Genomic DNA, 20313 nt, shown 5'->3' on the forward strand with positions numbered 1-20313 from the left:
TATATATAATTGCTGTTTTAAGTACTTTGATTCCAATAATGACTTTGTATTTTAACTAGCTAGTGGGAGCAAACTTCCAAAAAGCAGTATAGGAATAAGAAAACCGTGGCTGATCATGCAAATTGTTTCCCTTCCATATATATGCTATTTTTTTTAATTAAAAAAAATTTTTAATGCTTTTTATTTATTTTTGAGAGACAGAGACAGCATGAGCAGGGGAGGGTCAGAGAGAGAGGGAGATACAGAATCCGAAGCAGGCTCCAGGCTCTGAGCTACCTGTGAGCACAGAGCCTGACATGGGGGTCGAATCCACAAACTGTGAGATCATGACCTGAGCCAAAGCTGGATGCTTAATGACTGAGCCACCCAGGCGTCCCTATGCTATTTATTTTGAAATATTTGATTAATGTCAGTGTTATCAGTGATCAAAGAAAGAGGGAGATATTGAAGATCTGGAATGGGAACAATTTATTTTAGACTACTGGGCAGATTATGTTTTGTCCAGTAAAATTTTTAGTGCTGCTTTTTTCCACCTCATTGGGGCTTGAGCACATTAGGCTTTATTAAAAGGCAAAAAGAACTAATGATCTAGAATAATCTGCCTCATAGATTCCCAGATTCTTAATGAAGAAAATAAATTGAACATGTAACAGTACTTTGCTTTTTGAGTTCCTGCAAAGTTTATTGGAAATCATTTTATATATGAAAGTACCAAAACTCATTACAGTTTTGAGAACTTCTAATAAATTATTTGGTAAGACTTTTTTTTTTCAAGTTCTCTGTTTTGTAAATCTTAACAACTCTCATATTTTAGGGTTCATTTAGTATAAGCACAGCTTAATTATCAACTGAGGATACAAGGAACAGAATCTTTTTCTGACCTCTATCAATTAACTCTCTAGTTGAAACAATAAGCTTTTGGCAAAGTGTGCTACTTACTTCTAACATCTTGATTGGTATAACCCACCTTTAGTGTAAATTATAACTTTTTTGGGAGAGCACCAGGGTGATTCAGTCGGTTCAGCATCCGACTTCAGCTCAGGTCATGCATGATCTCATGGTTCATGAATTCGAGCCCCTCATCAGGCTTGCAGCTATCAGTGCAGAGCCCTCTTTGGATCATCTCTCTCCCTTTCTCTCTGCCCCTCTCCTGCTTGCACTCTCTCAAGACAAAACAAAAAAGCATATTTTTTTTAAAAAGTTTTTACTTTATCAGATTTAAATCCAAATTCTAAAAGTAATCATTGTGAATATGGGTGTTTTCCAACATGGGAAAAAAATACTCATCTTCCTTCAGTTGGATAAGTAATGGGTAATTTTAATGTTATATGGTTGAAATATGTTGTCATGCAGGATTAAGTTCCTTGTAATAGATTTTTTAAATAAACTTTATATTTTAGACCAGTTTTAGATTTACAAAAAAAATTGTGAATACAGTACAAAGAATTCTTTTTTTGTTAAATTTATTTATTTATTTTGAGAGAATGTGGGGGAGGGGTAGAGAGAGAGAGAGGGAGAATCCCAAACAGGCTCCACACTGTCAGCCCAGACCCTGATATGGGGCTCAAACCCATGAACCATGAGATCATGATCCAAAACAAAATCAAGAGGTGACTGCCAAACTGACTGAGCCACCCAATACAAAGAATTCTTATGTATCCTTGCACCCAGTTTCCCCTATGATTAACATTTTACATTAGTATTTTCCATGTGTCAGCTAATGAACCAATTAATGGACCAATATTGATATATTATTTTTTGATGGTACCTAATTTATTTTTAATATTGCTAAATTACTCAATGTGGGTTCTTTTAAGTTACAGTGCTCCATAGTTGTTGTTTTAAATGAGCAGGAGGCAAAAGTTTATATTAGAGTGTAAGATCAGAAAGTAAGAATAGTACCAAAGCTCTCTTTACAGAGAAAGGGGCATTTGAAAGTGCATATTCCTACATTGCTCCATAGTTTAACTTATGTATTTCCTCCATGTTGTTGTAGGTTATCTGTTTTAAATTGCCTTTTTCTTTTTCCAGTAGGAAATCCATGAAGTCTAGAAGTAGAAGTCCTGCATATTCAAGACATTCATCTTCTCATAGTAAAAAGAAGAGATCCGGGTCACGCAGTCGACATTCCAGCATCTCACCTGTCAGGCTTCCATTGAACTCCAGCTTGGGAGCTGAACTCAGTAGGAAAAAGAAGGAAAGAGCAGCAGCAGCTGCTGCAGCAAAAATGGATGGAAAGGAGTCCAAGGGTTCACCTATATTTTTGCCTAGAAAAGAGAACAGTTTAGTAGAGGCTAAGGATTCAGGCTTAGAGACTAAAAAGTTACACAGAGGTGTAAAATTGGAAAAATCTGCCCCAGATACTGAACTCATGAATGTACCACATCTTAATACAGAAGTCAAAAATTCTTTAGACACAGGGAAAATAAAGTTAGATGAGAACTCTGAGAAGCATCCTATTAAAGATTTGAAAGCACAGGGATCAAGAGACTCTAAACCTATACCATTGAAAGAGGAGATTGTTACACCAAAAGAGACAGAGATATCAGAAAAGGAGACCCATCCACCTCTCCCCACAGTTACTTCTCCTCCACCTCCATTACCAACTACTACCCCTCCACCTCAGACACCCCCTTTGCCACCTTTGCCTCCACTACCAGCTCTTCCACAGCAACCACCTCTGCCTCCTCCCCAACCAACATTTAGTCAGGTTCTTGCTTCCAGTACTCCAACTTTGCCCCCTTCTACTCACCCAAGGACATCTACTCTGTCCTCTCAGGCAAATTCTCAGCCCCCTGTACAGGTTTCTGTGAAGACTCAAGTATCTGTAACAGCTGCTATTCCACACCTCAAAACTTCAACGTTGCCTCCTCTGCCCCTCCCACCTTTATTACCAGGAGACGATGACATGGATAGGTAAGTCCCATAGTTAACTGGGAAAACTTTACCTTCTCAATCTATTTGTAATGCATTCTGTCTTCTCAAACTGTCAAAACTGCTCTATTACTTACGTGGCTGTTTAGAATATTTTTTATGTATAGGAAATGCCTTTGATGTTGGTTTTTAGTGGAAAAGTTCTTATTTATAACATTAGTCAGGAAGAGAAAATTACAATTTGAGGTCCTAGTAACCCTTTTTATTCACAAGTTTATTCGATAAGGGTTATGTTTGGTTCAGATTTTTAAAATTTTTTTTTTAATTTTTATTTTTGAGAGACAGAGAGAGACAGCACGAGCAGGGGAGGGTCAGACACAGAATCTGAAGCAGGCTCCAGGCTCTGAGCTGGCTGTCAGCACAGAGCCCGACGCGGGGCTCGAACCCACGAACTGTGAGATCATGACCTGAGCTGAAGCCGGACGCTTAACCGACTGAGCCACCCAGGCACCCCTGGTTCAGATTTTTAAAAATCAATTCCGCTTTTCTCCCTGATTAAAAACAATTTTTTTTAATGTTTATTTTTGAGAGAGAGAGACAGAGTGCGAGCAGGAGAGGGACAGAGAGAGACAGGGAGACACAGAATCCAAAACAGGCTTCAGGTTCTAAACTGTCAGCACAAAGCCCAACGTGGGGCTTGGACTCATGAACCATGAGATCATAATCTGAGCCAAAGTTGGATGCTTAACTGACTGAGCTACCCAGGCACCCCTCCCTGAAAAAGTTTATTCTTTTTTTTTTTTAGATTAAAAAAAATTTTTTTTAAGTAATCTCTAAATCCAGTGTGGGCTTGAGCTCACAACCTTGAGATCAAGAGTTGCATGCTCCACCAACTGAACTGGCCAGGAGCCCCTATGTTGAAATTTTTAATAGCTGTAGAAAAATTGAAAGAATAATACAGTGAACTTCTGTATTCTCTTTACCGGGATGCACCAGTCACTTACTTTCTGCCATATTTTTTAGGTATGACACTTAACTTCTGAATACTTTAGTATGTCTCTCCTAACACTAAAAACATTTTCCTAAAGAATCACAATACCTTTATCACCCTAAAAAACTTTACTGATTTGCTAATATAACATCAGTAATATAATATTAAATATCCTTAATGATTCCCAAAAATGTCTTTTATAGCTGGAGTTTTTCTCCTAATCCTGAAGAAAAATAAACCAGATTTATCGTGAAACACACTGCTTAAAACATATATATGTGTGTGCGTGCGCGTGTTTGTGTATATATGTATATACACACGTATATGTGTACACACACACACACACACACACACAAGTAGGCATCTGGGTGGCTGAATCAGTTACGTGTCTGGCACAAGTTATGATCTCCTGGTTTGTGAGTTCGAGCTCCACATCGGGCTCTGTGCTGACAGCTTGGAGCCTGGATCCTGCTTTGGATTTTGTGTCTCCTTTTCCCTTTGCCCTGCTCATGCTCTATTTATCTCTTCTTTCTCTCTCAAAAAAAAATTAAACATTAAAAAAATTATCTTATAAGAAACAAAGAACAATGTGTGGAATCTTTACTAATTAGTATATAAATTCACAATGGAATGATGGGAAGAGCTCTAATTTTTTTTTTAACTTGTTTTATTTGTTTATTTATTTACTTTTTTTTTTTGAGGGGGTAAAGGGCAGAGAGAGAGAGAGGGACAGAATCCCGAGCAGGATCCACCCTGTCAGTACAGAGCCTGATGCCGGGCTCAATCCCACAAACTGTGATAGCATGACTTGAGCAGAAATCAAGAGTCAGATGCTCAACCAGCTGAGCCACCCAGGGACCCTGGAAGAGCTCTAATTTAATGAATTCTCTGAATATTGAGAAGTTAAATGATTATGAAACATGAATCTGATTTTATGGAAAGCATTAGGAAATATATTTATTCTTTATCTTGGCAAGACTAGCTAGGCAAGTACCACTAAACACATAATTTAGCAATGACATATGCCATGGCAGTCTGTTCCTGGTTTTTTTCAAAGGAGATCCTACCTTCTTGTTCTCTAGGATATGAGTTTCATTTATTGCAACAAACTTTGCATTGTAAGCATAAAAGTAAATACTACTGATCTTGTATCCCAGACTAATTCCTAAGCCTCAATTATTTTCCAAGTGATATCAGGAATTTAAATGATGTTACATTTCAGCCCTTTACATCTATATTTTACCAGACTATGCTCTGTGCCTTATATGATGCTGCAAATGCAATTAAAACGTTTAAAAGAATAGCTCCATTACTATTCATAGTGGTAAATCTGATTTTAAGGAAAAATTCCACATGATCTTTCTAATATTAATAATTATGAATTCTGCTGTATCCTGAGAACTGCAAAGGAGAAGGATAAAACCTGAAATTTTGTAAAAAAAAAAAAAATCTGTTTAGGTACATGATACACTTCTTGTAGATACAAACTATGTGTTTTTATGGTTTTTGTTGGAAAAGAAAATAGTTAAGCATTCTCCAGTAGCATTCTAGGCCATGATTTACCTACAAGACTGTGTTCAGATATTAGTTTACATTGTGGCTAGAACAGAATTGGTTTGGCTGAGGATCTTCATTTTGAAATGTTTATTTGGCTAACCAAGACCATCCAGTGCTTGAGTATGTGTAGCTATCTTTAAGAATGTGTTTTTGGGGTACCTGAGTGGCTTAGTCCTTTTAGCGTCTGATTTTGGCTCAGGTCATGATCTCATGGTTGGTGGGTTCAAGCCCTGTGTGGGGCTCTCACTAACAGTGTGGAGCCTGCTTGGGATTCTCTCTCTCCCCACCCCCCCACCCCCACTCTCTGCCCTTCCCTGACTTGCAATCTTTCTCTCAAAAAAAAAAAATGTGTTTGAAAGAGAATGAAGTGAGCAAAACTATTTTTGTTAGATATCAACTCTGATTCTGAAAGTATAACTTTTATTTTGTTGTCCAGTGTAATTAACTTTTTAATAGTATGATATTTATGTAAAAACCCATATACAATAAACACAAAACATCTATTTTCTATGGATACATATATCCATATGAATGTGTCCATGTATGTATATCCATATAAATTCTTACCAAAAAAATTCAGAAAGAAACACACTAGGCTGATAAGAATGTTACCTCTGTGGATGGGACTTAGGATGAGGCCCAAAAGTAAAGGAGCATTTGTACCTTATCTGCAGATTTTTAGTATTTTAAAAATTTCATGTTTTTTTTTTTTTTTTTGATAGAGCATGAGAGGGGGAGGGGCAGAGAGAGAAGGAGACACAGAATCTGAAGCAGGCTCCAGGCTCTGTGCTAACTGTCAGCATAGAGCCTGACACAGGGCTAGAACCCATGAATGTGAGATCTGACCTGAGCCGAAGTCGGAGGCTTAACCAACTGAGCCACCCAGGCGCCCCGTATTTTAAAAATTTGGAATGCTTCATGAACTCGCCTGTCATACTTACACGAGGGCCATGCTCATCTTCTCTGTATTATTCCAATTTTAGTATATGTGCTACCGAAGTGAGCACCAATATTAATTATTTTTAAGTGTTTATTATTAGTTTTCCACATAAATACAAATTATTGAAGGTAGAAAAGTGGAAATGAAGATATTTTCTACTATTGATTTTATGTTTTTCACTATGTATTAATTTTAAATTCAAGGTGGTTTTGTCTTTAATTTTTTTTTTTTGGTACTGCTTTATGTACCATAAACAACTGCACCAACCTTCACATGAAAAATAATTTTTATGTAAGAAAACTTTTCAGAAAGAAAGCTGAAAGTTGCTTACATAATTTATGAATTCATTTCTTGATCTTCTCATGTGAGATTGCAGCAGCTTAATTGTTGAGAATGTGATTTATACATCTTTCCATTGCCCACGGTGCTTTAAACATAGAATACAAATTGCAATCAGTAAATACTGCTTATTTGAATGAGTAAGTACAGTTACGAAGTAGCCAGGGTCAGGGCTTGTGTGAAATGACAATTAATGCTATTAATTCAGTTGGCACATGGATGACATAAAACTTATGTCAGAGGGTTTGTCTTCTTTTAATAGAATGAAACTTTCAAACATATTGGGCCAGGAATGTATTAACCTGGGTATCAAATACAGGAGTGAATTTGACTAATTCACATTTGCAAAATCCTTTGCAAATGGTCTGCAATTCTTTGTTTCAAGAAGTGAAGGCTGCTAAACACCCATTCTTGATGATATAGTACATTCTTCATGAACATAGTTATTCATAGGGATCACCTGCTCTTAAGGAGATCGTCTGTGTACTCTTTTTGTTTTAAATTTCAGTTAGGTGGGGCATGTGGCTACCTCACTCAGTAGAGCATGTGGTTCTCAGTCTCATGGTTGTGAGTTCAAGCCCCACATTGGGCATAGAGTTACTAAAAAATAATAGTAATAAAATCAAATCTTCATTTCTGATAACATTTTTTGCTGGTCCTTTTTCATTTGGAGTTTATTTATTTATTTATTTAATGCTTTATTTATTTTTGATACAGAGAGAGACAGAGCATGAGAGGGGGAGGGTCAGAGAGAGAAGGAGACACAGAACCAGAAGCAGGCTCCAGGCTCTGAGCTAGCGGTCAGCACAGAGCCCAACGCGGGGCTCGAACCCACGAACGTGAGATCTGACCTGAGCCGAAGTCAGTCTTAACAGACTGAGCCACCCAGGTGCCCCTCATTTGGAGTTTATCAGCGTTTTAGTAGAGTCTATATTATTCTTAAAGGTTTTACTTTAAAGTATTTGAGCTCTTAGAATAAAGAAAGGATCTGTGTGAGCATCCAACTTTGATTTAGAATTTTGCTAGTGGAATACTTGGTTCTCATTTTTAATGTATTCGATTCAAATTTTTTAGTAGAAATCTATAAATGTAAATCACTTTTTAATCAACCCACTTAAAAATTTTTTTTTAATGTTTATTATTTTTGAGAGAGAGGGAACAAGCAGGGGCAGAGAGAGGGAGACACAGAATTAGAAGCAGCCTCCAGGCTCTGAGCTGTCAGCACAGAACCCGACGCAGGGCTCAAACTCACAGACTATGAGATCATCACCTGACCTGAAGTCAGCCGCTCAACCAACCTTCTTTATTAAAGGGAAAGGGATAAATGGTCATATTTATTTAAAGTCATTTATGCTAGTAAGTTGTGGAAAATATCTATTAAGAAATTATTATTATTATTATTATTGTTATTTTTAATGTTTTATTTATTTTTGATACAGAGAGAGACAGAGCATGAGAGGGGGAGGCACAGAGAGAGAAGGAGACACAGAACCGGAAACAGGCTCCAGGTTCTGAGCTAGCTGTTAGCACAGAGCCTGACACAGGGCTTGAACCCACGAATGTGAGATCTGACCTGAGCCGAAGTCGGAGGCTTAACTGACTGAGCCACCCAGGCGCCCCAAGAAATTATTATTTTAAATCATTGATATTCATGTTCGTTATTAACCATAAAGATGTCTTGTTAGTGGTATTGATATTGTGCTGCAAATTAAATCCCATCATTGTAAATTCTAAGACACTATGCAGATTTCAAGATTTGGAGCTTGGCAACTTTTCTTTTAATGTTTGTTTATTTTTGAGAGAGAGAGAGAGAGGAGGAAAGGCATAGAAAGGGAGAATCTGAAGCAGACTCTGCACTGTCCATGCAGAGCCTGATGTGGGTTTTGAACTCACAAACTGTAAAATCATAACCTATATAGATTTCTACTACCCAGGTACCCCTGGAGCTTGGCAACTTTTTAAAAGCTTTTATTTATTTATTTTGAGAGAGAGAGAGAGAGCAGGGAAGGGACAGAGAGAGAGGGAGAGAGAATCCCAAGCAGGCTCTGTGCATTCAGCTCAGAACCTGATGCAGGCTCAATCTCATGAACTGTGAGATCCTGACCTTAGCTGAAATCAAGAGTCAGGTGCTTAACTGACTGAGCTGCCCAGGCTCCACGTGACAGCTTTTTTTGAAAGACAGTTATTATCCATGAGCATTTATGCAACTACTCACCAGGTGTGAACACAACTATAGGCATAATTGGAGAACCAGGATATACTGATATTGATTGATAAGATAGGCCAGCACTTCCTGGTACCGAATCTTAACAGTAATGACTCAAATATTCAATGACTGTTCTCCACTGTTAGACCCTCTCTACTCTATGTCCTCTGCACTGTTATACAGAGCTATGTTTTACTGAGTGCTCTCTGCTGAACATTAAAGGCCATAATGTTAAGCACTGCAGTTTGTTTTTAATGTTTATTTTGGGGGGGGAGAGGCAGAGAGAGAGGGAGACAGGATCTGAAGTGGGCTCGGCACTGACCACAGAGAGCCTGATGTGGGGCTCAAATTCATGAACTGGGAGATCACAACCTAAGCTGAAGTCAAACTTTAACCAACTGAGCCACCCAGGCTCCCTTTAAACATTACAATTTTATGGGTCGTCATTATTTCAAGATTTTTGGAATACTGAAATTTTTTTGAAATAGAATTTGACCTGTATTCAACTCGTGTGCCCTGAACTGGTAGTACATATTGAACACTCATACTTGATGAAATTATAAACATGCTAAACGTAATTTTTCAGAAGCAATGCACATTTTCACTGTAGTAAACTGAATGTGAACCTATAAAGTAAACCCTGGAGAACACAAGACCTAAATGTAAAACATAGACTGAGGGGTATCTGGGTGATTCAGTTGGTTAAGCGTCTCACTCTTGGTTCTAGCTCAGATCATGATCTCACGGTTTGTGGGTTTGAGCCTCACATCAGGCTCCACACTGTCAGCACAGAATCCCTGCTTGGGATCCTCTCTTTCTCCCTCTGTATCTGCTCCCCTACTCATATTCCTTCTGTCTCCCAAAATAAAGAAATTAAACTTTTAAAAAAAATTTTTTTTTGTTTTCGAGAGACAGAGAGAGAACATGAGCAGGGGAGGGTCAAAGAGAGAGGGAGACACAGAAGCTGAAGCAGCCTGCAGGCTCTGAGCTGTCAGCACAGAGCCCCACGCGGGGCTTGAACCCACAAACCATGAGATCATGACCTGAACTGAAGCTGGATGCTTAACCGACTAAGCCACCCAGGCGCCCCGAAATTAAACTTTTAAAAAAATACTTAAAAAAATTTTTTTTGTTTTATTTATTTTTGAGAGAGACAGCATGAGCAGGGGAGGGTGAGAGAGAGGGAGACACAGAATCTGAAGACAGGCTCCAGGCTCTGAGCTAGCTGTCAGCACAGAGCCTGACGTGGGGCTTGAACCCACGAATGCAAGATTATGACCTGAGCCGAAGCCAGATGCTCAACCAACTGACCCACCTAGGCGCCTCTAAAAAAAAAAACAAAAAACAAAAAAATGGATTGAACTTACATGAGTGATGGTAAGAAAATTGAGGTCATTCTAATGGAATGTTCTAGTGGAACAAAGCCAAGAAGTAATCTATTTCTGCATCATGAATTAAAATTTATAAAGTGTATTCTGACAGTAGTTGGAAAATTAGGAATTTTCATTCTCTGAATATCTTAAAAGTTGGGGAAATTTTCAAAAATCTATATTGTGTCCTACCTGAAGAGTTTTCTGGTAATAGGCTTTGTTCCCAGGGTGGAAAAATCTTAGTGCAAGTTATAATAATGTGTGTTTGTCTCTATCAGTAATTAACAAAGTTTCAGATGATCGTTTTGCATGGGTAGTCCATCAACTAACCTAGTTCTAGTTGATACATACAGACTAATCTAGATTCTATTCTGCCTGATTTACAAGAGATTGAACTGGTGAAAACTGGTAGGAAGTTGTACTTTTGAGATTGTGTTTCACACGCAGTGTTTAAAAAGACACATTGCAAGAGATAAATTTGTTCTTTATGGTTCTATGGAAATATTCATGAAATAATAATTTTTTTTTAATGACTACTTGCCAGAAAAGTAGAGGAGGCTCCTACTGTGGTTAGGATTCTCAGCTGGTTTTCAACTTTCTGACACTGTGATGGAATAGAAAAGACTTACTATCTAGCATGGATTTATTTGTAGGCATGAATTAGTATGTCGTATTATTTTTCTTAAGGACATGCATAACACAAAATATCTTCTTTACTCATAAATAAGTTGGATGGTTAAATAATTGGATCTGAACACTGACTTTTCTAATCTATTCCAGAAAAGGCATCCTTTTCTCCCCTCACCCCCTGCCCCTAACTATTTTGATTATTATAGAAGCCTGCTACTAACGGCTTTAATGATTCCGAAGTAGTTTCTTGGACTCTTTCTCCTTAGATTTTTAGTTTGAGAATTATTTATCCATTTTGGCTATCCATTTTGGCTAACCCATTTGGCCAGGGTTGCCTTTTGCTTCCAATCCAACAGCATAGGTCAGTATATTCACTAATTTTGATGTCCAACTTAACTGTAATTCTTACTGAACATTCTAAAATAGTATTTCCTTTTTCCAAGTTCTGTCCACATATTTAATAACATGGTAATGTTACATTGTTGAGCTTTTCATTCTTTTTTAAATCTTTGCTGGTTAAAATATATAGAGTAGGTTTAGTGACTCCAGAAGTTGTAGTGGTACTTTGGGAATTTAAGGTGCCTGCTTTCTGCATTTTATTTCATTTCAGTAAAAATCCAAATAGAATCTTAGGAAGGACATTAAAGACTTTGTTAAAGGACCTGCAAGTAATACATCTCAAGTTTTTAATTGTTTTAATATACTATGGATATCGTTTTCTAAAATCTAAGAATCTTTGACTGTGATAAACTCTGTTTCTTTATGTTATATTATGGGGTTTTATCCCTTAAAAGTAAAATCTTTATAATGTTTTAATAGCCAGACTTTAAAAGCTTTGAGAAGTTTTATTTGCTTATTCTTAAGGGAATTATGGTCTTTCTCTTTTCTTCCTCTATTGTTTAGTCCAAAAGAAACTCCACCTTCAAAACCTGTAAAGAAAGAGAAGGAACAAAGGCCACGTCACTTACTCACGGACCTCCCTCTTCCTCCAGAGCTTCCTGGTGGGGATCCATCTCCGCCAGACTCTCCAGAACCAAAGGCAGTTACACCACCTCAGCAAACATATAAAAAGAGACCAAAGTGAGTTTTTGGAGAGACCTATTTTTTCCAATCCTCGTGTGTGTGTGTGTGTGTGTGTGTGTGTGTGTATGTGTGTGAGAGAGAAAGTGTATGTGATCAGGGGAGAGGGGCAGAGGGAGAGAGAGAATCTTAGGCAGGCTCCAGAGTCAGTGTAGAGCCTAATGCGGGGCTTGATCCCATGACCCTGGGATTATGACCTGAGCCAAAATTAAGTTGGACACTCAACTGACTGTGCCATCCAGGTGTCCCTTAAAATTTTTATTTTTAAGTAATCTCTGTACCCAGTGTGGTGCTCATTCACACCCACAAGATCAAGAGTTGCTTGTTCCACTGACTCAGCCAACCAGGTGCTTCATGAGGGACCTATTCTTAATTATAACTTTCTTCCTTTGGGCCTAAATCTCACACTTTCTTCCACAGCGTACATGGTAAGATTATAAAAGATTAGACCTGATGTATATCTTTTATTTAATTTTAATGGATAAAAAAGCCTTCCTGGGATACTGTTCATCTGCACTCTAAGATACCTAGCTGTGTTTTTAGAATAGCAATAATTTCCTGAATCCAAATGTACCATGAACATTGATCCCATTGTATCTTTTGAGTTTGATACTTAGAATATTAAAAATATATATATCCTTTTATTCAGGGTGTGTCAACCATGTACACATTAATGAAAACTTAATAGATGTGGATGTTTTTTCCTAAACCACATAAATTGCTATGCCATAAATGTAGTGGAATCTGGATTTGATTTTCTGATTATTAGCATAGACTCCACATCCGCTGTGGAGCTTAAGCTCATGACCATGGAATTGAGTCTTGGGCCTACTGACCGGGCTGACAAGGCACCCCAGCATTCCTCGCTTAGTAATAAAAATAGTTATCATTTATTGAGCATGTATTATTGCCAAAGTCTTATATTTTAACAGTAACTCTATGATGTAAGGATTCTTTCCCATTCAGTAGGTGAGGAAGCAAATACTGAAGAAAGGTTAGAAAGTAAGCACCAAATCTGTTATTTGATCTTATGCCTTCCTGAAGCAAAAGATCTGTGTTAGCCATTGTGAGAGACTATTACATATTTATTTCTTAACTTTTTAATGAAGAAATTCATAAAAGATTCATGGGCCAGAGAAATCATAAAAAAATTATTTTCTTTGAATAGGCTTAAGTGTTTAAAATAACTTTTTTTTATTTTTTGGGATGGATTCTTTTGTTTTGCCTTTTTTAGAATTTGTTGTCCTCGTTATGGAGAAAGAAGACAAACAGAAAGTGACTGGGGAAAACGCTGTGTGGATAAGTTTGACATTATTGGGATTATTGGAGAGGGAACCTATGGCCAAGTATATAAAGCCAAGGACAAAGACACAGGTAAATATTACTACAAAATTCTAGATGTCAGAAGTTTACATCTGCAATACTAATGTAGATTTAGTAGATTTAGCATAAGTAAATTTTAAGTTCTAATTTGGTTTCCAAAACTTACTAATAGACTAAAATTTTCCAAAAGAATAGTTACTGTTTAAAAGCCTTCCTCTTCTTCTGTTGCCTGTTGTAAGTATTTTATAATAGGCTTGCTGGGAATTTAAGAGAGGGTAAAAATAAAATTTATAGGTTGCTCTTTGTTTGGTAGGAGTTAGTCCTTAAATTGAATATTGAATTAAGAAATTCACAGTTTTTTTTTTTAACTTTTATTAATGTTTATTATTGAGACAGAGAGAAACAGAGCATGAGTGGAGGATAGGCAGAGAGAGGGGGAGACACAGAATCTGAACCAGGCTCCAGGCTCTGAGCTAGCTGTCAGCACAGAGCCAGACGTGAGGCTTGAACCCACAGACTGTGAGATCATGACCTGAGCCAAATTCAGACGCTTAACCAACTGAGCCACCCAGGCGCCCCAAGAAATTCAAGTCTCAAAAACATTTGATCAAAGGCAAGAAAGAGAAGATAGGGTTTGGTTTGGTTTTTTAAGATACAGAGTATCTGGCATATAGCATTAAAGTAAGCTAACTATGTGATTCAGAGCAACTCTGGGGATTTATCAGCTGGTTCATGATGGTGGCCAAAAATGCTAATTGATAATGTAACAGTTTGAATTTGTTGTGTAACAGGAGAGCTAGTAGCCCTGAAGAAGGTGAGACTGGATAATGAAAAGGAGGGCTTCCCAATCACAGCCATTCGTGAGATCAAAATCCTTCGTCAGCTAATCCACCGAAGTGTTGTTAACATGAAGGAGATTGTTACAGATAAACAAGATGCACTGGATTTCAAGAAGGACAAAGGTATTAGCAAGGAATCATGTTTCTACAGGGTGGATTGGCACATCTTACTTTTCTTTCATAGAGTGTTTACCTGTTTGAAATTTTTCTAAAGTACTACCTTAAAAAAAATTTTTTTTAATGTTTGTTTATTTTTGAGACAGAGACAGAGCATGAGCAGGGGAAGGACAGAGAGACAGGGAGACACAGAATCTGAAGTAGGCTCCAGGCTCTGAACTATCAGCACAGAGCCCAGTGTGGGGCTTGAACCCATGAGCTGTGAGATCATGACCTGAGCCAAAGTCGGATGCTGAACCGATTGAGCCACCCTGGCGCCCTAGTACTACCTTTTTAAAAAATTTTTTATTTATGTTTATTTTTGAAAGTGAGAGAGAGTGTTAGCAGGGGAGGGGCAGAGAGAGAGGAAGACACAGAATTTGAAGCAGGATTCAGGCTCTGAGCTATCAGCACAGAACCTGACATGGGGCTAAAATTCACTGACCGTGAGATCATGACCTGAACCAAAGTTGGACACTCAACTGACTAAGCCACCCAGGCACCCCTAAAGTCCTAAATTTTTTATAAAGTCTAATTTCTTTCCTGAATCCATACCAAAATTAAGATACTAGTTTGTTTTTATTTGTTTGTATTTATTTATTAATTTTGAAATTTTTTAATGTTTATTTTTAAGAGAGAGACAGAGTACGAGCAGGGAAGGGGCAGAGAGAGAGGGGGAGATATAGAATTGGAAGCAGTCTCCAGCTGAGCTGTCAGCACAGACCCTGACGTAGGGCTCAAACTGGCTGTGAGATCATGATCTGAGCCAAAGTCAGAGACTTAACCAAGTGAACCACCTTTGGAGCCCCAAGATACTAGTTTTTAAAGTCTTCCCCCCGCCAAATTATAATAATTAAACTTAGATTTATTACTCATTTTTAAGCAATTTCATTTTAAGTAATCTCATTTTTACATCATCATTCTGATTATTGTGTATAATGCTTTCTTCTTTGTGCATGGTTTTGCACTTACATAGCTTAGAATTCAGTTATTTCTAACTTTTTTTTAAATGTTTATTTTAGTTTTGAAACAGAGATAGGGCATGAGAGGGGGAGGGACAGAGAGGGAGGGAGACACAGAATCTGAAGCAGGCTCCAGGCTCTGAGCTGTCAGCACAGAGCCTGATGCAGGCCTCGAACCCACGAACTGTGAGATCATGACCTGAGCCGAAGCCAGATGCCTAACCAACTGAGCCACCCAGGTGCCCCCAAACAGTTACTTCTAAAACAATCTTTAGGTCATATAGTGGTTTGTGACTTTTTTCTGTTTCGGGGATAAAATTGTTCATTCGTACTTATGTTTGAAGTAGTCTATATATATGTCATCCAACCTACTTTTATTAAAGCAAATCTGAAGATTTAGTGATGGGCAACTGTGAAGAAATGACATCTGTGAATATTGTCTGGAATGTTAAGAGAGAATATGATTAAAGTACATAAAATTAGGAAGGTAATAGATGAAGTTAAGCTGGGCTTGTTTATAGAGCCTTAATGATATTAAAGATATTAGCACCAGGGAAGTTGCACCTCTCAAGTTTGGTAGCAGTTTTTGTGTGTTTGTTTTTAGTTGTATTAAGTGGTAGAAGTGGTTTTAAAGCAAATAAAATAAACTCTGCTTATGTGTTATATACTTAGATAAATTTATGGAAGTAAGACCTGTATAGAGTTAAGAATACTAGATATACTTCTGGATGTGTCTTAACCTTTTCTGATTATAAAAATAGTAAAATGTATAGGAAATTTCTTTAAGGATAAACAAAACATTAATTGGTGGCTTCTAGAGTGGAGCTTACTTTTCACATGCCATTCTGTATTATTTAAATAGTTTACCATGTACTGTTTAAATTTTTTTTTAAAAATCATAAAATATAAATGAATAAATGGATGTAATGCATACCTTTTGTGGAAAAATTAAAAATATGAAAGAGTAAGAAGAAGAAAATGGCAAGCATTTCTCTCCCGCTCTATCCCAGTCTACCACCATCCATAGAAAACCACTATGGTATTAGCATTTTGGCATATTACTTTCTAAGTACTTTGTATATGTTATACTTGTTTTATCACAACTGAGATCAAAGTATATTTAGTGTTTTATAACTTGTCATGGCAATTTCCCATGTCATTAACATTTTAATGACTGCATAAGGATAAATCCAAATTTACTTAACCAGCCTTTTTTTTTTTAACTTTTTTTTTTTTTTTTTAACATTTATTTACTTTTGAGAGACAGAGACAGAGCACAAGCAGGGAAGGGGCGGAGAGAGGAGACAGAGAATCTGAAGCAAGCTCCAGGCTCCGAGCTGTCAGCTCAGAGCCTGATGTGGGGCTTGACCTCACAAACTGAAATCATGACCTGAGTCAAAGTCAGATGCTTAACCGACTGAGCCACCCAGGTGCCCTGTTCACCGGTCTCTTTTGAGCAATTAATTGCTACTTAATTTTATTTTTATTTTAATTTATTATTATTTTTTTAAGTAAGCTCTATACCCTTCGGGCAACTGGGGGGTTCAGTTGGTTTGTGTCTGACTTCAGCTCAGGTCATGATCTCATGGCTTATGAGTTTAAGCCCCACATCAGGCTTTCTGCTGTCAGCGTGGAACGCACTTTGGATCCTCCTTCTCCCTCTCTCTTTGCCCCTCTCACACTAGCACTCTCTCTCTCAAAAAATGGGTAAACATTAAAAAAAAAGTAAGCTCTATGCCCTGCATGAGGCTTGAACTCATGACCCCAAGATCAAAAGTCACATGCTGTATTGATGGAACCAGCCAGGCACCCCAATTAGTTACTAGTTTAAAAAATACTGTGATTGTTCTGCATTGAGAATCTTTGTCATAAACCTTCGCATTTTGATTGATTTTGTGAGAGAATGCAAGCGGGGGTGGGGGGAGAGAGAGTGAGAGAGGGAGAAAATATCTTAAGCAGGCTCCATGCTCAGCACAGAGCCCAACAAGGAGCTTCATCCCACACCTTGGGATCGGGACCTGAGCTGAAATCAAGAGTCAGTTGCTAAACCTACTGAGCCACCCTGGCACCCCTTGATTTCTTTCTTTCTTTTTTAAATTTTATTTATGTTGATTATTGAGACAGAAACAGAGCATGAGTCGGGGAGGGGCAGAGAGAGGGAGACACCAAATATGAAGCAGGCTCCAGGCTCTGAGCTGTCAGCACAGAGCTTGACTCAGGGCTTGAACCCATGAACCGTGAGATCATGACCTGCGCCGAAGTTGGATGCTCAACTGACTGAGCCACCCATGCGCGCCGATTTATTTCTTAATATAGTTTCTTAGAAGTAGAGTTATCTGGTTAAAGCCATTTAAAAAAAGAAAATCTCTACACTTAAGGTGGGGCTTAACTTCACAACCCTCTACACTTAAGGTGGGGCTTAACTTCACAACCCTGAGATCAGGAGTCACACGTTCTTCTGAATGAGCCAGCCAGGTTTTTATATTTAATGTTAGATTACTTTTATATTTAATGTTAGATTACTTTTATATTTAATGTTAGATTACTTTCAAGATAGTAATATTATGTCCACCAATGAGTGCCCATCTCACTATATCCTCCCTAAGTATATCTTTTTATTTTGTTTTTTTAAGTTTATTCATCTATTTTGAGAGAGAGAGCATGTACACACACAAGCAAGTTGGGGAGGGGCAGAGAAAGGGAGAGAGGGAATCCCAAGCAGACTGTACTGATGGTGTGGAGCCTGGCGAGAGGTTCAAACCCATGAACTGTGAGATCATGACCCAGGGCTGAAATCAAGACTCAGATGCCTGGGCGCCTGGGTGGCTCAAGTCAGTTAAGCCTCTGACTTCGGCTCAGGTCAGATCTCACGTTTGTGGGTTCGAGCCCCGCGTCAGGCTCTGTGCTCACGGCTAGCTCAGAACCTGGAGCCTGTTTCCGGTTCTGTGTCTCCGTCTCTCTCTGCGCCTCCCCCTCTCATGCTCTGTCTCTCTCTGTATCAAAAATAAATAAAACGTTAAAAAAAAAAAGACTCAGATGCCCAACTGACTGAGACCCCCAGGCGTCCCTGAGTATATCTTTTTAAAAAATTGTCATTTTGATAGGTGAAGTATCCTATCATTATTTTGGATTGTATTCCTTCTATTCTGGTTCTTTTTCCATGTTTATCAGTTTTACTTATTTTTTCTTCTTTGAGTTATCCTTTTGCATCTTTTGTCTACTTTTGCAGTTTTAGTGTTTTGCTTGTTAATTTGTATGAGCTCTTAGCTAAATCTAAGATATATCTTTAAAGCAGTGGTTCCTAACTTTTGGTTGGTATGGACCTTTTAAACATCTTATGGATCCATGCTTTAAAAAATTATGTTTAAAATACTGCATACTATTTCAGGGAGTTCAAAGAGTCCTTGATTCTTATGCACTAGATTAAGAATCCTTTTCTTTATGCTGTTAGGAGACAGAATTTTAGATTGGATAGGTAATTGTCTCACTAGGTCTGATATTTCTGGTACAATATTTGCCTCTGTCATATACCATGTGAAAGTGGAAAGATAGCGTGGATTTCAAATCTTTTACATTTCCTTAGCATGGTTCTTTTATTTACTTCTAAATTTAGGGAGTTTAATTAGATGGTTCACCTTTCTTCCAATTCTTAAATACTATAAATTTCACTAATTTATACTATATATACTGTGCTGTCCTTGGCATATTATGTGAGTTCTTCTAAATATAACTATGATAAAGACTTATACAGTAAACATAGACAATGATGGCATAGTAACAAATGGGCATAGTTACGTGTCCAAGTGACAAACAGCAGACTGGATTTGGCCCAAGGCCTATAATTTGCCAACTGACTCAGATAGTAAAAGATTAGTAAACTATACAGCTTGATCAGGGCAGTTGTCTTCCTCAAGAAGTAAATAGTCCAAAGAGCGCTGGGTTAGGAGTCGGAAGAGTGATTTAGATAAGTAGTTCTGTTATTTATTATTAGAAAGGGCAAGTTATTCAAGTACTCTGAATTTCAATTTCTTCATCTATAAAATGAAGCAGTTGCTTCAGTGAGCATTATGGTTTGTTCTAAAATTATATTAATATTTGAGGCATTTCATTTCAGCATCCTTTCCTCTTGTTTTTAATTTTTTCTCTTATTTTTGTGTAGGTGCCTTTTACCTTGTATTTGAGTATATGGACCATGATTTAATGGGACTGCTAGAATCTGGTTTGGTGCACTTTTCTGAGGACCATATCAAGTCATTCATGAAACAGCTAATGGAAGGATTGGACTACTGTCACAAAAAGAATTTCCTGCATCGGGATATTAAGTGTTCTAACATTTTGCTGAACAACAGGTAACATAGTAACCAAATGAGGCATTTTCTCCCTCTCCCTGACCCATTTAGCTTCAGCTAGTTAATTGATGATAGGTAGACCCAATGATGCAGTTTTTTGCATTTACATACAACTGATGTTTGTTCTGTAGGAATAACTTATGATTGGGGTGCTCAGATGAGCAGAGTCTTCAGACTCAGTGTTGGTAAGGAATTAACAGAGGTAGGATTTTAAAGGTTTTTTAATTGCAAACATTTTAGGGAATCATATCGCTTCAGGAGTACTCAAAGAGTTTTTCGCCATAGTTAGTAAATATTACTGTGGTCCTGGAAAATTACAACACATATTGAGTTCTCAGTGAAATTCTCCCTTGTTTAGTGAGGAGACACATGCCTGCTCTTTTAGCTGCTTTTGAGACTTTTTCAGTATCGAATTTCAGAGTGAACACAGGTGTAGTGGGTGGTTGATAACTCTGCCGAGTACTTCTAGGTTTTAATAGTGTAGACAGAAAAGATTTTGGTGATGAACAGTGTTAAATCTTCAGAAGTTTTTATCGTCTGCTTTCTTTTTCTCTGGCTATTTGTTTAAACTACATTGGTGATATCAGGTGTATGTATTATGCACACTAGTCTTTGGTAAATAGCCCTAACAATTGAGGAATAAAAAGCAAATCTGGTATTATTGGAACCATACTAATGTTTGGTTCTTTAGGTATTG

General features: G+C 37.7%; 1 protein-coding gene and 1 non-coding gene across 4 annotated transcripts in view; one reads left to right on the forward strand and one right to left on the reverse strand.

Annotated features, from left to right (window-relative positions):
• CDK12 (cyclin dependent kinase 12) overlaps positions 1 to 20313 on the forward strand; it is a 48545-nt gene that overhangs the window by 4270 nt on the left and 23962 nt on the right. For 2 of the 3 annotated variants that reach the window (XM_029929231.1, XM_029929234.1), the window contains exons 2-6: positions 2032 to 2916; positions 11811 to 11987; positions 13222 to 13361; positions 14102 to 14272; positions 19427 to 19616. In XM_029929231.1, the coding sequence (XP_029785091.1) occupies positions 2032 to 2916; positions 11811 to 11987; positions 13222 to 13361; positions 14102 to 14272; positions 19427 to 19616 (1563 nt within the window). The remainder of the gene's footprint in view (positions 1 to 2031; positions 2917 to 11810; positions 11988 to 13221; positions 13362 to 14101; positions 14273 to 19426; positions 19617 to 20313) is intronic. The other variant, XM_029929232.1, reaches the window with a different exon arrangement.
• On the reverse strand, positions 6323 to 6429 carry LOC115283077. Its single transcript, XR_003904897.1, has one exon. It is a non-coding gene; the product is annotated as a U6 spliceosomal RNA (small nuclear RNA).

Source organism: Suricata suricatta, chromosome 17 (genome assembly GCF_006229205.1).
Source record: "Suricata suricatta isolate VVHF042 chromosome 17, meerkat_22Aug2017_6uvM2_HiC, whole genome shotgun sequence".
NCBI classification, from domain to species: Eukaryota; Metazoa; Chordata; class Mammalia; order Carnivora; family Herpestidae; genus Suricata; species Suricata suricatta.